This window comes from Lygodium microphyllum, chromosome 10, assembly GCF_053477565.2.
Source record: "Lygodium microphyllum isolate KBCC chromosome 10, Lygodium_microphyllum_v1.1.10, whole genome shotgun sequence".
NCBI classification, from domain to species: Eukaryota; Viridiplantae; Streptophyta; class Polypodiopsida; order Schizaeales; family Lygodiaceae; genus Lygodium; species Lygodium microphyllum.
This window is the reverse complement of record NC_141144.1, coordinates 125,892,527-125,908,532: the sequence shown is the minus strand read 5'-3', so window position 1 is coordinate 125,908,532 and position 16,006 is coordinate 125,892,527. Positions and strand designations below refer to the sequence as shown.

The following is a 16,006-nucleotide window of genomic DNA, read 5'->3' as shown; positions in this document are numbered from 1 at the left end:
GGCAAGAGTCCCCTTGAGGCTGCACCTAACGGCCTCGGAGGAAATGGATAATGGATGACCAGATCTCTACTAGGGGTGGATATGCAGGAAGGATCTCTCCATTGAATGCTAGTTTGTAGTGGGCCTTCCAAACATGCCACCTTTGAGACGCCCAGTAAGCTTCCACACCTTCGTTTGTCACACTGAGAGCTCCAGTATCTCTCAGCTAAAAAAGGCACCTGATCCCACCATCACACAAGAACTAGCGTCAGTGATAAAGATTGTCATGCATCCCCATCTCATAAGAGTAAACGGCATCCTTCATTGACTGCCTGCTAGAATAGAGCTCCCAAGTAATGCATGTGAGGTTGGGCTTTACTCAGTGGAGAGTCCTATAGGCATAGGAACATTGGATAGAGGTGGCCAAAACCAGGGAATGGGGACCCTGGGCGGGACGGACATCAAGAACAGTTTCCAGCTTATCACATTGAATGATGCTTACAGTGAAAGGATATAGAAACACATTGAAACTTTGGAACATCAGTTTTCATTGAAATTTATTAAAGCAACGCATAATGAGCATGAGACAACAAGTACACACAAAATGAGATATTGCTGTCCAAATGGCAAATGTGCACCGCTGTCCAGTTGCAAATGTAGTGTCTACCCAAAGTTTCTTATTACCTATGAAAGACATATTACAAAAAAGTGAACATGAAGAGTCAAAAAGACTTGAGACTCTAAGAGTCAAAATGGAGCAAAAGTAACTTGCAATAATAAGGGTCATAGGCAGCTAGTTTGTAGCCTGCCACAAAGTAATGCACAAAATTTTGACAGAAGTAACAATCATGACTAGCAAGGAGCTGCAAGTGAGAACTCTAGTCTCTGAAGCATCATTGTCATTATCACATTAGAACACGACTCACATCAATATTTGCAAAAGCATCAACATCTATTCCTCTCCTAGTGTTCTCTTCATGATCACAAGTGGTCGGAGTGTGCTTACAATAGTCTCCATTAAACAAGCATTCTCCCCCTCTGGCTCTCTCTTTGATTGTGTAAATGGATTGGCCTTTGTTGTGACACTTTGATGTAGCAATCTTATGTTAGCATTAACAGAAACGAAATCCATAAATAAGGCCATGGTAGGGTACTTCTTACTGCTCCATAGATAGCTCCCAATCCAAGGGAGAAAGTAAAACATGTGGTGGAGCATCTAGACTCCACATCACATGCCCAATCTGAGTCATTCTATCCAGCAGGAGCTGCTGGCCCCCTTGGGGCTTTCCTAGTTAGGGGCTGCTTGTGCGGCACTTCGTACCCGAAATAGGGGTCTGTGATAACTCCCACACCCTACAACTTGATGCAGTGTTAGTTGCTATGGGCTCAAGTCCCTAACCTAAAGTCTAGACCCAAGAAGGTCACCTTTTTGCTACCTCATTTGACATACAAGTTAGGACTCAACCAATGGCTCACACATGGCTGCCATGATGCCATCTCTTGAGGCATAGAGAGGTAGCCACCAATGCCACAAGAGAGCAGTCACCAAGAAATCTCGATGACCAAGCATGACAAAATCCACCATCCTTTGTAGAAGCCTCTAGAAGCACCAAAGCTGTGGATTGGAATTGCGAAGCTAAGAATGTGGTCCAAGTAGGTGTAGAACCTGCAGTTGTGGTGAACACTATTCCCAGCATACTCTCAATGTGAAGAGTAGCCTCAAAGGAACAAGGTTACGCCATGGTGAGAGAATCATAAGCCCCTTATGTAGAACAACCATGATAGGAACAGTGATATACAAGATGATGATGGAGAACAGAGATGGAGATACCTTGGGCACTTGTGGTCAAACAACCTGAGGAGCACAAGAATTCAGCAGTTCACGCATAGTTCAATCACACACAAACAAGTAAAAGAATATAGAGGCTGACACAATAGTGAAGTGAGTTTAGTGCGAGAACATGAAAACCAACACAGGAGTACCCTCTTTGAAGCTGAAAGCAAAATGCAAGTCTGAAGATCAGAAAAAAGTGCATGTTACCTCAGTCGAATGGAGCTGTCAGCCCAAAATGTAAGTATTAGGACATTCAAAACCAGCTGGAAACAGCATATCGAGACTTGGTGATAGTAGAGCAGCTCAAAACCCAGAGGAACCAGCACTCTGGAGCAGGAACAGGTTGTCGAGCTCAGATTTCAGGTTGTTCAGTTGAGGACTGGCCGCCTTGTGTAAGAGGAAGGGCTGGGACAGAAAAACACAATGATCAGCAGCTCAACAGCAGGAAATACAGCAACTGCAGACCTGAAACAGTCGGTAAACACAGCAGAGACAGCACCAGAATTGAAGATTGTAGCCATTTGATACCATGTGCATGAATGAACGGAAGTGAGACAACACAAAGCATAAACACTGATACAACGAACAATGAGAGATAAACACAAACTCAGAATGATGATGAATGGGCAATGGTATTCTTATCTAAAAGCATAAGAATGATTGGTACAGACCACATGGATACAAAGCATGGGAATGATCAGTACAGGCCACATGGTTACCTACTACCAGCACTGGGGATGACCAGTAGTGCCTCTAGTCTCCCACTCTCCAAGTGATGTAATTTGATACAACTGACAGTGGAGGAACAGTGCAAATATATAGAGCTCGCAGAGTCACCGGAGACAAACAGGCTGGCCATCCACAAGAAAGCAAGAATTGACTGTTGAATTTCTTACAGAAAAACTGCATCATGTTTCTTCCCGAAACAGGCGATGGGTTGACACTGGAATTATCTCACTTGGAATGATTACAATGCTATTGCTGCTCCCTACATGGGCTGCTTTGTTGAATCAGAAATTAGAATCTGTGACTGTTTCTACTTGCTCTCACCCATTTTTGTCACAATGTTTCACAGACAGGAATTGAACCAGAAATGGTTATCTTCTTTGATTGCCCAGAGCAAGAGATGGAAAAGCGGCTTCTCAACAGAAATCAGGTTTATTTAGCAAGTCGGCTAAACTTTTTTGGACCTTTAGTTGATCTCAATTATACATCCTTAACATCATATTTGTGACTGCAAATATGTGCAGGGCCGAATTGATGATAATACTGAGACCATAAGGAAACGCTTCAAAGTATTTGCTGAATCCACGCTTCCTGTTGTTCAACAATATGAATACAGAGGGAAAGTTCACAAGGTAAACCTCTGAGCCTTTGGAATTCAAATCACATACATTTGTCCTACTTAGTTCTGATCTGGAACAATTGGTTTCTATTGTAGATAAATGCGGCAAGACCAATTGACGAGGTTTTTGAGAATGTTAAACCTCTATTTGTACCCTTTGTAAAGGTGTGGTTCTTTCCGTTAGTTATTTGCTCTTTTTTGTCTGATGCGAAATTTAATCTCTAATTAGAAAACAAATATGTAATTCCGTTGACTCATAAGTTTTGTATTACACATGTCACCTCAACAAGGAGAGGCTGGGTCATACAAGATGCTTGATCTTACAGCATGAGCACCATGGCTATGGAGGCCCATGGCACCTAGTTCCAGTGGACCTATAATAATGAGTTAATCTTTCAACACTAGGCTAAAGTGCCTTTACATGTAATTTTGGGTCTACAAGTGGAAAGCAAGGCTATTGTGAGGGGTCTCGTCTACAAATCTGAGCCGAAGCTGGTTGTTTCATGGGGGCTTAAGTGGCTTTTCACTCTATGAGATGGATTCTCACCATTATGCCCACCATGACAACCGACATATTCCTCTTTAGGTTTTAAAGGTAACTTTTTGGGCCTCATTGCTTCAAGCTTCTGATGTTGATGGAGCCTCATTTTCAAAAGAGTTCCACTTGAGATTATCTCATCAAACTATCAGGTCAATCTGTTGCTCACTCACAATCCTCCCGTTAAGGACTCTGTTAAGGAGGTCATCCTTACAGGTATTGCGTGCTACCTTCGGATTCTCCATGGGCCTATAAATTTTATCCAATCACTGATTTATCCTAATGTAGGATGAGATGAAACTGACCTTTTTGAGTTAGGCCAACTCTTACTTCTAAAAGAAGTGCCCAGGGGTTCACTGGATTTGATATTCAATCATGTTGTAAAAATTCAATTTTGGCTACTGCATGCCCATCTGAAAGTGGCATAGTGTATCATGATTTCTCTTTTCCTGCCATTCTTATATGGACATGAAAGTCCTTGGATAAGCTAGTCCAGCCTATTGGCTTTATGCTGTGGAATGAAGGGTGTGGTTGTTCAGGACTGATATGGGTTTCTTGGCAACACGTGACAACCCTTTGATACCTAAAGCTGTAGACGCCATGGAGGCTGAGAAAGGCAGTATAGACTGGACAGTGAAAATAGTTGGTGCAGGATTCAAGACATGATTAGTGCATTGAAGACCATGTAACCAAAACTTATGTGGCAGCCCTTTGCTCTCAAGCATACATCTGGTCATTTCCATAAGAGTCTGATTTTTTCTTTCAGCAAACCCATTCTGCTGAGGGGTCATCCTGACAGTGGACCATAGTTGTTTTCAGATTTGTATGAAAAAAATTTCAGACGTCTGAAAATGTTTGAAAAACAGAGGCTTGAAATCAGCATTTCAGACTTGGATTTTTTGGGGCCTTAAAAATATGAGGAATTCTGGTCACTTTTCTCTGTTTTCTGGTCTGTGAGTGCATGCACTCTGCAAATCCCTATTGTTGAGTGAAAATGACTGGTTTCACAGCCTGCACAAAGTCCACAAACAGTGGGAAACATAGCTGCCTGCTTGGAAACATTGTTGCCTCAACAAGAGTGCAGTGTATTCAGCCTGCACTGTTACTGTTCACAGCTGAAAGCTGAAGTCCTCTTTCTCTCTCTTTTTTTTTTCGTAAACCTCTCTCTCTCTCTCTCTCTCTCTCTCTCTCTCTCTCTCTCTCGGGTGACAAGAGCTGAGCGCCAGTTTACTTTTGATGGAGAGCCAGTGGAGATGGTTAGGCAGTATGTCTATTTGGGGGTCACATTGAAGGGACCACAGTTCTCTTGGAGAGAGACATCAGAGGCTTGTTTGGCAAAAGCATATGCAGCTTTAGGTGCATTTGAGAGGCAATGTGCTCGCATACAATTTCATGAGCCGCGCACCAAACTGTGGCTTTTTGACACCTTGGTTACACCCACACTCTTATATGGGGCAGCTATTTGGGGTCCGAGTCTGTTTCACATGAGGAGACAGCCTTTGGGAGACCAGGATGGACCAGAGAAGGAATACTATGACGGATGGGAGCATATGGAAAAACCACTGGTCATGATGATCTCACGTATGATACGAGCGAAGAGCTCGACCCCACATGGGATTATCAGAGCTGAGTTGGGAGCATCACCCATGGTGGCTGAGGCCTTGGTCCAGGCAGTGACTTTCATACATAGACTATGGGAGCTCCCCCAAGATAGATACCCACGGCTAGCCCTGGCCTCTTCTAGACAACTAGCAGCAGACGGTGACAAATACTGTTGGTATGCTCAAATGAGTACATGGATGAGTCTACATGGGCTGCAGATTGACAGACTACCCCCCTTTGACTATAGCCTGGATTGCCCTACACTTGACCTAAGCCGATCAGAACTAAACCATGTGATCATAGTAGACATACTGAAGTTAGATACGGAGAAGACCTGGATCCGACCCCCCTCCCCCCATGGCACGAGGATGGTACACTACCAGACCCACTTCGTTCAGGTATCTGAGGATGGTTTCATCACCCGACCCAATTACATGGACACACAGCTGCCTCATGGACTACGCACAGTTATTGGTCAGATCCGCACCTCATCCCACCACCTGAGGATTGAGACAGGCAGATGGGAGGGTATACAGACAGAAGAATGCATATGCCCACTATGCGACAGAGAGCCAGAGACAGAGGAACACTACATCTGCCGATGCATTGTATATTATGGCATACGAGGTAGATACCACTGTCTCTGTTTCGAGAGGGTTTTGGATCCCTGAGACGGATCATGCAGTTTGAGGATCAGAGATGCTTGGGATTCTTCCTCTTGGAGCTCCAGAGGCGCAGAGCAACAATTCTATGGAGTAGGAGGCCCCCACAACACGGCTCACATAGACAGAGAGTAGTCACTGACTTTTTCACTGATACACGACAGAGTATGGCAGATACCACTACTACTGCCACACAGCCTACAAGAGTACATCATTGGACCTCATCTCCTGTAGGTGTCCCTTTGGATAGAGCAGTGGCATTTAGCCAGTCTAGGCGCCCATGTCCACCCAGACGAAGGCCTAGACATCCACACCACAGACAAATTAAAGCCATCATTGAGCGCCACAGGAGACAGATGCCGAGACGCCTCAGCCATGCAGAGATACACCTCCTTAGAGAACAGACATATCATTGATGGAGAGTTTTCCTTTCTCTACTCTCACTTTCAGATCACTGACATGTTTCCCATTTATAGGACACTATTTCATTTTTTTCAGTCTTATAGGCATTTGTTTTTCATCTTTTTCTCTTTCCAGATGAGAAACACACCATCATTGTATGTATTGCTTTGGTCTCATAGGCCACATTGGCCTTTTAGAGACCTTAATATACTCTCTCTCTCTCTCTCTCTCTCTCTCTCTCTGTGATGCAGTGATGGCGCCGGACTGTCAGTGGAATGCTCACCGTGATTTGATGTGACTGTCTGACATGAGTGTTAGTGAAATGCTCGCCATGACTGTTTGATGTGACTGTCTGACATCAGTGGCAAAACTTCGCTTGAACTTCTCTTGAACAGTGGTTTGATGCAAGTTGTGTGGGACTGTCATGATGAAGGTTAGACTGGGGTGATGCAAGCAGGACTGGAGCAGTGACACAAAAGTTGGTGATGCTGGACAGTTATTACAGGGCATTTCTCTTAGAGAGGTGATTCTGGCACTGGAACAGTGATTGACTCTCTTGAAAGTGACAGTGTTTACTGTGACAGTGACAGCAACTGCTGAGTGTCTTTGGGGCTGTGGTGACCTGATGGTCTGATGCAATAGTGACCATATGCAATAGGGAGAGCATACATTGTATAATACTTTGCAATAGTGCAACAATTATTGCAATGTGTGAATACAATTAATTATAGGGATGGATGATGCAGACAAATGTAAACATCAAACCATGGAAAATGAATATTTGGGAGAGGAATCTGATCATGAGTAATACAACCAGCCATGAAAACAATGTTCCACACCCCTTCTAAGAACACATGCAACAAGACGTATTACCGTAGGGTCCGTGACTGGACCATCTCCCTAGGATCTGACAGGCATGGAAAGACCTCATGCACCATAAATGAAAGGAAGTACAAAGAAATTCATCTCATGATTCGCTTTGAACTATGAATTATGAGACGAAGAGCAGCCCATAGAAAGATGCTAAGACAAAGGCCTTCCTCTCTAGGAGGAGAGCCCTCAAAGGCGAGAAGATTTATTTGGATGAGGACCTTACCCAAACACAGATAGCACATTGCAAAGAACCATGCCCAAAGTATTGGAAACCCGCAAAGAAGGGAAATGGGATGTTTATAGGGATGGACGGAGGTCATCATCATGGATAGAAGGACTGCATGACAGTACGAGGCCTATGAGGCACTTAGGATATCAATATAGAATTATATTGGAGCCTATAGAAACACACCAATGTAAAGGTAGCCGATTGCGAGATATGTAGGGCTACATGTGGGAAAGTGTATTTCATCCAACAATGAGAAAACTAGGAAGCACTAGGGGTTTTGGAGGTGTGGCCATACTATACCGAGGTCCGGGAAGACCTCAAAGGGATGGTGCTTGTAATGAAGAGAGATGATGATGCATGATACTTATGGATTAGGATACATGTAGGAAGACTATGGGATGTATTCATTATATGCTACTTTCCTCTTACAAACTCAACCTATGCCACATGAGATGGATCTCCCTTTGATGTACTATGAGGATATTATGAGATATGCTAGCATTGGGGACATATTACTAGTGGGAGATTTCAATGCACGCACTGGAGATAGATAGTGTAACTTTTATATGCATGATAATTCCATGTTAAAAGAGATTATTATGGATGGAATAGGCCTATTCAGGAGAGCTCAGGATAAATACGTGAGTACTTATGGGACACATCTATTGGGTTTGGGAAGTGCACATAGACTAGCCATCTTTAATGGTCTACCACAATGGCCAAGATCAAACACTTTGACATGTTGGAACCACAAAGGAGAGGCTAGTACTGTGGATTACTTGATAGGTTCACCTGCATTGATACTAGACATCCAAAATCTAAGAGACCAATCGGTATAGTAGCAAATCATGCTATCTTGACTTTCGTGCTCTCTTGTGGATATATGAAATATGGAACACCACACCTCTCTAAACATCTCAAATACCACTTTGTGGAAGACACCTCACACATCTACAGTGGCTCTTTGCAAAATAATTTACATACATTGGACTTAAGTAGATCGTTAGAGGAACGTACAAGGAGCTTAGCAGAAGCCATACATAGATCAGCCATGTATGCATTCCCACACACCTTGCCCTGATGTAAACCCACACTCTCTATTGCTCCCCAAAATAGGTGGTATTTGATGAGTGTAGTCACTGGGGCTAGCTTATAGAGAAGTGGAGCCAAGCACTCGGACACATCATCAAGCAAGGACATTCTTCAAACACTTTGTGTGGAAGAAGAAGTGAGACTTTTTCGCGAAAGGAGAAGCAGAGATATATCAGATATTTTTGGGACAGGACAGCAAGAGTGCATGGAAGATGTTCATGAAAAACAGTCCCTCATACAGATTACATCACCAAACACTTGGCTTGATTATGGTAGATATTTGTATGATCTACTAGGAAAACCACCTATGCAGTCCCCACAGGCTTGTAGGCCAACACCGTGGTCTTTCTTCACTTGGAAAATGGTTAGAGATGCAATTTATAGATTATAAAATGGGAGGGCACAAGATGAGGATGGGCTAGTGGCAGAACATTTCTCACATGCTTGTGACATGAGAGTCATGTGCTCACATATAGTTGCAGGAAACTCACACCAAACTATGGTTGTTTGACACGCTAGTCACACCTACACTACTATATGGAGTAGAGATATGAGACTATAGCTTGTACCACAGGTGTCTCAGTCCACTCATTGATCAGACAAGAATAGAGAGAGATTATTATGATGGTTGGGATAGTATGGACAGATCACTGAACATGATGATAGCACATATGATTAGGAGTAAGCCCTCCACTCCACATCCCATTGTTAAGAGCAGAGCTATGGTTTAGTATCTATAGTACGGAGGCACTCTTCAGAGTGGTGACCTTTTGACAGATTATGGGATCTCTTACGTCATAGATTGGCACTAACTTCATCTAGAGAATTAGCAGCAAAGGATGAGAAGGATTGTTGGTTTTCACAAATGACTATCTGGATGAGCCTACATGGTTTTGATATTGAGTGCCTTACACCTTTTGACTATTAACCTTGACTGCCCTACACTAGCTGTCATCCGATCAGAGCTGAACCGGGTGATCAAAGCTGATAGCTTGAGGATTGAGACAAAGAGGACATGGATCCACCCACCACTCTCTCTAGGATCGAGGATGGAGTTCTATCAGAGTCACTTCTTGCATGTCTTTGATGATGGATTCACTATTCGGCCAGCATATATGGACACTCGAGCAGAGGATAGAGCCATTTCACTTTGTCAAGCATGACAACCATGTCTACCAAGTCCACATCCGAGGAGATTGCACCACTGTTAGATCAAAGGCATTATCACAAGACACCAAAGACTGACTACCGGGCATATCAGTGGAGCAATTAGGGATTGCATCATAGCTGAGATCATGTGCAGACCTTGAGATTCGCTACAGCCTATAGTCTCCACTACATTTTTCTCTATATAGTTCTGTCAGATTTGGGTTTCTGTTTCTTTCTACTGATGGGACAATACTAGACATGGTTTTAGTCTAGCATAGTCCCATCGTAAAGCTATTTCTTAGCATTGTTTCATAGGCCACTTATTTTAAAGTTTTCACCTTATTGATGAGATGGCATTAGACATAGATGTACTTTGGATTTTGTCTCATATGCTACATTGGCCTTATGTAGTCATTAATATATTTTTCTTTCTTTCTTTCTTTGTCTCTCTCTCTCTTGGCCCTCAAAGTTTGTAGTGCAATGAGCTTGCATTGTAAAAGTTGAACACGCGCGTGCGTGCACACACACACACACACACATTTATCTTTTTATTTGGAAATTGTCTGCTGTGATTTATCTAAAAGTTTTTTAAAGATGCTTGCAAGATTAGTACTTTTTTCATAATTCGTTAAAATATGTTGATAAATTAGAGTCATGTATGATTCAAGTCTAGGGCTCAAACCAACATTTTTATAAGCGTTTGTGTTTGACATTTGATTCACACATGGAAAAACTATGTAGTGGATTGATGTATGATGCCTGTTTCAAGCAAAAATGTCTCAAAAGCACGAAATGTATAATTTCCCCCCTCTAGTTGTGAGAAGTGTCTACACTTTAAACTAGCTTCTACCTCAACCTTAGCAACCAAAGAATATTGAGAATGTGAGCACCCGCCATCACGTCGCAAGCTGCCCCCTGCCTCCGTCTAATCCGACGCCGCACCAGTCCCACCCCCCCCCCCCCCCCCCCCCCACCCCCCCAACCTGCGCTAGCCCCCTCCCCCCACCCTGGGCTAGTCCTCCCTCCTTCTCGCTCAACAATCCTCCCCCTCCCTCCCGCTCGATAGTCTTCCCCCTCCCCCCCGCCTTGTGGCCGCCTGCCGCCCTGCTCGCCCGCCGCCCTATCAGCCCCCTGTCCGCCCGCCCCCTGCCCGCCCTCCTGCCCGGCTTGAGCCCCCACCCCCCCTTGTGCGCCTTTGAGGCCCAGCCAGGTGGTCTTACCACCTTTAGGACAACCCCTCCCCCCCCCCCCCCCCCCCCTCCTTCCTCGCCATCGACTCCCCCCCACATCGAGCTGCTCCCTCCCCCTTGCAACAACTTTCTTCCCGGTAGCACATCAACATGATTGGTAGGTTCCTAGCAGGGACGTGCAATGGAAACCCTTGGTCAGACGCCGGCGCATTCTGCGAGTGCCCCCTAGTCAAACACCTTGCGCATCATCCTCTTTGAGGAACAGCTCTCAGCCGTCTGGGCCACAGAGTTGGAGCTGAAAGAAACAACGATATTTGGTCAGGTTGTTGGACACTCCCCGTCGAGGGCCGAGCTGTGGGACTAGCTTCACTCCACGTTGCGCATTGGCACAACACAGATCGTGGAGGCAGTCCTCATGGGCCGAGGTATCTTCATGGTTCGACTCACCTTTGCGGACGCAGCTCGTGAGTTAGTGGAGAGCTCGCCCTATGCCTCCATGAAGGGGGTCATCTACATGGTTCCTTGGTATAGCGGCTTCATAGTGGAGACATTTGTGCTCCACAATAATTTTCTCAAACGCCTAGTCACCTTACTTTTCCCCGGACTGGCGGTAGAGTACCTCCAGTTAGTGGAGGACTTTGGACGACTCTTTGGCACAGTTCTTCCTGCCTCCTTCGTGGATGCAGTGACAGCTGCAGGAGTCCTAAAGGTAGGAGTGGCTGTGAAGGACACAAAGAGTATACCAAAGTTCTTGGAGATTGAGGCAGGAGGTCACTCCTTTAGGCAGCAAGTCATTGTGACAGGCAACCAGGGCAATGCGTGCGCTGCCACGACTTTGGGTATTAGGTTGCAGATTGTACACGTTTCGGAGCCAAGGCGGTTCTGTCGACAGGTCCATCGGTGGACGTTGATGGCTTTACACGGGTCTAGAGACGACAGAGAGGGAGACGACGGGGGGGCCCACAGCCAGCTCCTCAGACCTAGCCTTGGTAGCAGGAAGCAGGAGGGCGGGCGACGCCTCCTCGGCAAAGCACTCCGCAGGAGCCCCCTCCGCCCACACCCCCCCTTTCCCCCCCCCCCCCCCCCCCAGGACCACAGTCCCCCACACTCACCACCTGCACCACAAACTACCTCACTTGAGATCCCACACCCATTCCACCTCTCCCCCCCCCCCTGACACACATACACACACACACACCTCCCATGCCCCCCCTGACCCTGGCCCGCAGCCCCCCCTTCCAGGACCACCAATCCCCCCAACACACCCACCACGTACCTCAGACCATCCCACCATCCCCCAACCCTCTTTTCCTCCACCACCTTTCCTACCGAGTACCCCCCTTGATCCGCACCCGGTTTAGGTGATCCCTCCCAGACCCACCCCCCCTCCTCCCACAAGAGGTGATGAGCCACACACGCCTACATCCTCCTCGCGTCAACAGTCTTCTCCCTTCCACACAGTAACCAGCTCATCCGCCCCTGCCGCCTGTCACACTTTCCCGAGACAGGCACAGCTGTTGCCACAGGAGTTTTTCCGCAGTGACCCATGGTCCTACTTGAGAGTTGCGGAGCGCGGAGAGTTCCCACTATCTCTAGAGGTGGAGATCTTTGTGGTTCGTAAGTCAAGGAGGGGCAAGGTCAATCTACGAGCACCACCGGATGGACCAAACTACACGTTTTTTCTTTAGTTCTCTCACTCAGAGGAGTGGACGACGACACAGATAGAGGAGGAGCTGAAGGTGGGGATCTTCATGATTCGTAAGTCAAGGAGGGGTAAGGTCCATCTACTAGCACCACCGGATAGATCAAACTACGCATTTTTCCTATAGTCCTCTCACTTAGAGGAGTGGACGACAACACAGATAGAGGAGGAGCTGAAAAGTCAGGTGGCGGACCACACCTCCCAGTGGATGGGAGAGGGAGGACTAGCACTATTTGCGTAGCAGTGGCCTGGTTGCATGATGGACATTAACTGGTGGGTTGGTGCCAAGGTTCCACACTTGAGCATTATCTTTCGAGCCCCTCCACAGTGGAGAGCTCCGTGAGATGTGGTCGAGTGGCCCTTGGCACAGGCGGCCCGTTTTTACGAGTGTACAGAGTCACTACTCTTAGCATGGTTGATAGATGCATTGATAGTGCCACCTGGAGCATCTATCACCCCTATGGTCTCGACCGAGGGCCACCATGGGGGATTGGAGTTCGCCGTCCAGACTGCGGCAAAGCGTACTTATATCCCCCATAGTTTTTCCTCCTCATCAGCAGCCTCCATACCGAATAGATGCCTGTTCGGTTAGTCACAGGTTTCCCCATGAGCTTACACCTTGCATCCTGGAATGTGAATAGTCTCCACTACAGTGGGGCACGTGGTTCCAAGAAGTTGATTGTTCGATAGGAGCTGTAGCTTGCCCTTGTCGGACGGATCGACATCTTACTGCTACAGGAGCACAAGCTCACTCCTACCTAGGCCCAGCGGGTTGGGAAGATACTCCCGGGCAGCTCACACACTTACTGGGAGCACGCCATAGGTGCCCATGGCAGGAGTGGAGGCATATGCACCTCTATTGGCCCGAGTCTCACTGCTTGTGTATGAGACCGCGGGACGATAGTGGCAGGGAGGGTTCTATGGATCAGATTGGATATTGGGGACTTGTGCCTTGGAGTCCTCAATGTCTATGCCCCTACGGAGGTTAGGGCACGCAACAGGTTCTGGGTGGAGATTGCGGATGGACTCCTAGAGGTAGACTCCTGGATCATTGGAGGAGCCTTCAACAACTTGGAGGCTTTGAAGGACCAGCAGGGCAGAGGCAGAAACTACCAGGGCATGGCGGGGGAGGAGCAGGAGGCATGGGAGGTCTTTCTATTGACAGTTGGAGCATGCGATGCCTGGAGAGACCCTGCCTTTTACAGGAGGGAGAGGTTGCTAGACTTCTCTTGGGGATAGAGGCAGCTAGGCGGAGTCATGCTGCAACGGTTGGACAGGTTTTATGTGGAAGAGTGGGGAGGCTCTCGTGGAGGCCAGATGACGGGCACCATGCTATCAGATCATTGCCCGGTTCTTCTAACACTTGATCCCCCAGTGTCTGCCCTAGACACATGATCTTGTCGAATTCCTGACTCGATCTATAGGAGGGAGGAGGTGACGAGACAGATAGAGCAGATTTGGACTAGAGAGTGGGGCCAGGAGGGACTGGATCGCAGAGGAGGTTGCAGAGGTCCTAGTCGAGTCGAGCAGAATCTGCCAAGCGGTAGCCATACAAGCTAGGCAGCAGAGCTGGGAGGAGGAGAGAGCACTCCAGCAGGACCTCGCAGCCACGCAGAGATTATTACAGGAGGTACCAGGGAATCCCACCCTCCACGCACAGAAGGTGCGCGCGCGAGCAACCATTGTTGGCCTAGAGGACAGGCATTCGAAATTCTCTTTCCGCACCTTAGCAGCCTTCTGGACACGGAAGGGGGACACGACGTGCGAGGAGTTCTTCCAGGTGTACCAGCCTCGCACCATAGGAGAGCAGATACGCAGCCTTTGAGATCAGTATAGGAGGATTAGTTCTAGCCCAGACGAGGTGATGGAGATTGCCAGATCACTACAAGCGCCTTTTCCAGCAGGAGACAGCCTTAGCTATAGGACAATGATGTAGACAGCAGGTCTGGACTCCCTCGTCACAAAGGAGATTGGACGCTCCCTCCTAGCCCCCTTCACAGAGAAGGAACTAGAGGAGGCTTTCTATACACACAGGATGGGCAGAAATGCCTGGAAGAGGATGGCCTCTCTAAGGCCTTCTTCACTACCTACTGGGAAGTGGTAAAGGACCCCCTATTGATGGCCTTCTAGGAGATTTTCACTTCAGGACAGATGCCAGGGAGTCTTTTGGCAGGCCTTATCAGTCTTCTGCCCAAAGGGGGAGACCGGTTGGAGCTTTCCCAGTGGAGATCGATCACCTTAGTGCCAGTGGCCTACAAGGCACTGGCAAAGACAATTAGTAGGCGACTACGCCTTGTGCTTCCAGACATCATCCATGGCACACAAACAGGCTTTGTCCAAGATAGGAGCATCTTGGACAATGTATTCACCTTCTTTGAGGCGACAAAGTGGGCTCAGCACAGTGGGCAAAGATTGGCCATACTACTCTTGGATTTTGAGAAAGCTTATGACAGGGGAGATTGGGACTTCCTAGAGGGCACCATGGCGAGGTTGGATTTCCCTTAGGCTTGGATTTGCAGGGTCTCCGCACTTTATAGATTGGCTACCAGTAGGATTCTCATAGGTGGAAGGCGAGGAGAGGAGTTTTGGATGGAGAGTTCGGTCCGACAGGGCTGCCCCCTGGCCCCATACCTATTTCTACTCTTTGTAGAGGCGATGTCTCACTTCCTCAGGTCACGTGTGAGCGGATTACGCGGCCTCCAACTTCGAGTGAGAGAGGAGACTGAGTTGTTAGACTCAAAGTATGCAGATGACACAACACTCTACATAGAGGGCGATGAGTTGATGTTGGAGAGAGTGAGGCTGGCTTTTGACGTGTTCTGTTCTGCAGAGCCGGAGCGAATATCAACTGGCAAAAGTCAGTTGGTTTCCTCACAGACCCGGACTCTAGCACAGAGTGGGGCATCCACCTGGGATTTAGATGGGTGAGTAGAGGGCAGACCGTTCGGTACCTAGGTTTCCATGTGGGACTCCACATCACTCCTGCCCAACAATTTCTTCCTGTCCTTGATTCTATTTGGAGGAAGCTGACATATTGGAGCATAGCTTGCCTCTCACTAGCCAGCCGAGCCGTGGTGGTCAACTAAGTCCTCGTAGCAACGGCTTGGTACATCGCCTCGTGTTGGTGCTTCTCCTCATCCTGCGTAGTGCAGCTTCGCCGCCTAATGTGGAATTTCCTTTGGTCAGGGTCAGATGGCTCCAAGGACTCCAGGGCCAAGGTGGTGTGGGCGACCATCATACGGCATCAGTTAGAGGAAGGGTTTAGGATCATAGACCCAGAGTATTAGAGTATGGCCCTTTTGGGCAAGCTTGTTGTCCGCAGCCTCACACCAAGTGGGCAGACCTGGAAGGTCTTATTGCAAGAGGGTCTTCAGGATTGTAGACTTGGCTGTCCTTAATACAGATCTTC

At 47.3% G+C, this 16,006-nt stretch overlaps 1 protein-coding gene across 3 annotated transcripts in view; it reads left to right on the top strand.

The window, feature by feature from the left end:
* LOC148030542 (UMP-CMP kinase 3-like) overlaps positions 1-16,006 on the top strand; it is a 103,099-nt gene that overhangs the window by 60,865 nt on the left and 26,228 nt on the right. For all 3 annotated transcript variants that reach the window (XM_087686898.1, XM_087686899.1, XM_087686897.1), the window contains exons 7-9: positions 2,889-2,969; positions 3,064-3,171; positions 3,255-3,323. In XM_087686898.1, coding sequence (XP_087543024.1) covers positions 2,889-2,969; positions 3,064-3,171; positions 3,255-3,323 — 258 coding nt within the window. The remainder of the gene's footprint in view (positions 1-2,888; positions 2,970-3,063; positions 3,172-3,254; positions 3,324-16,006) is intronic.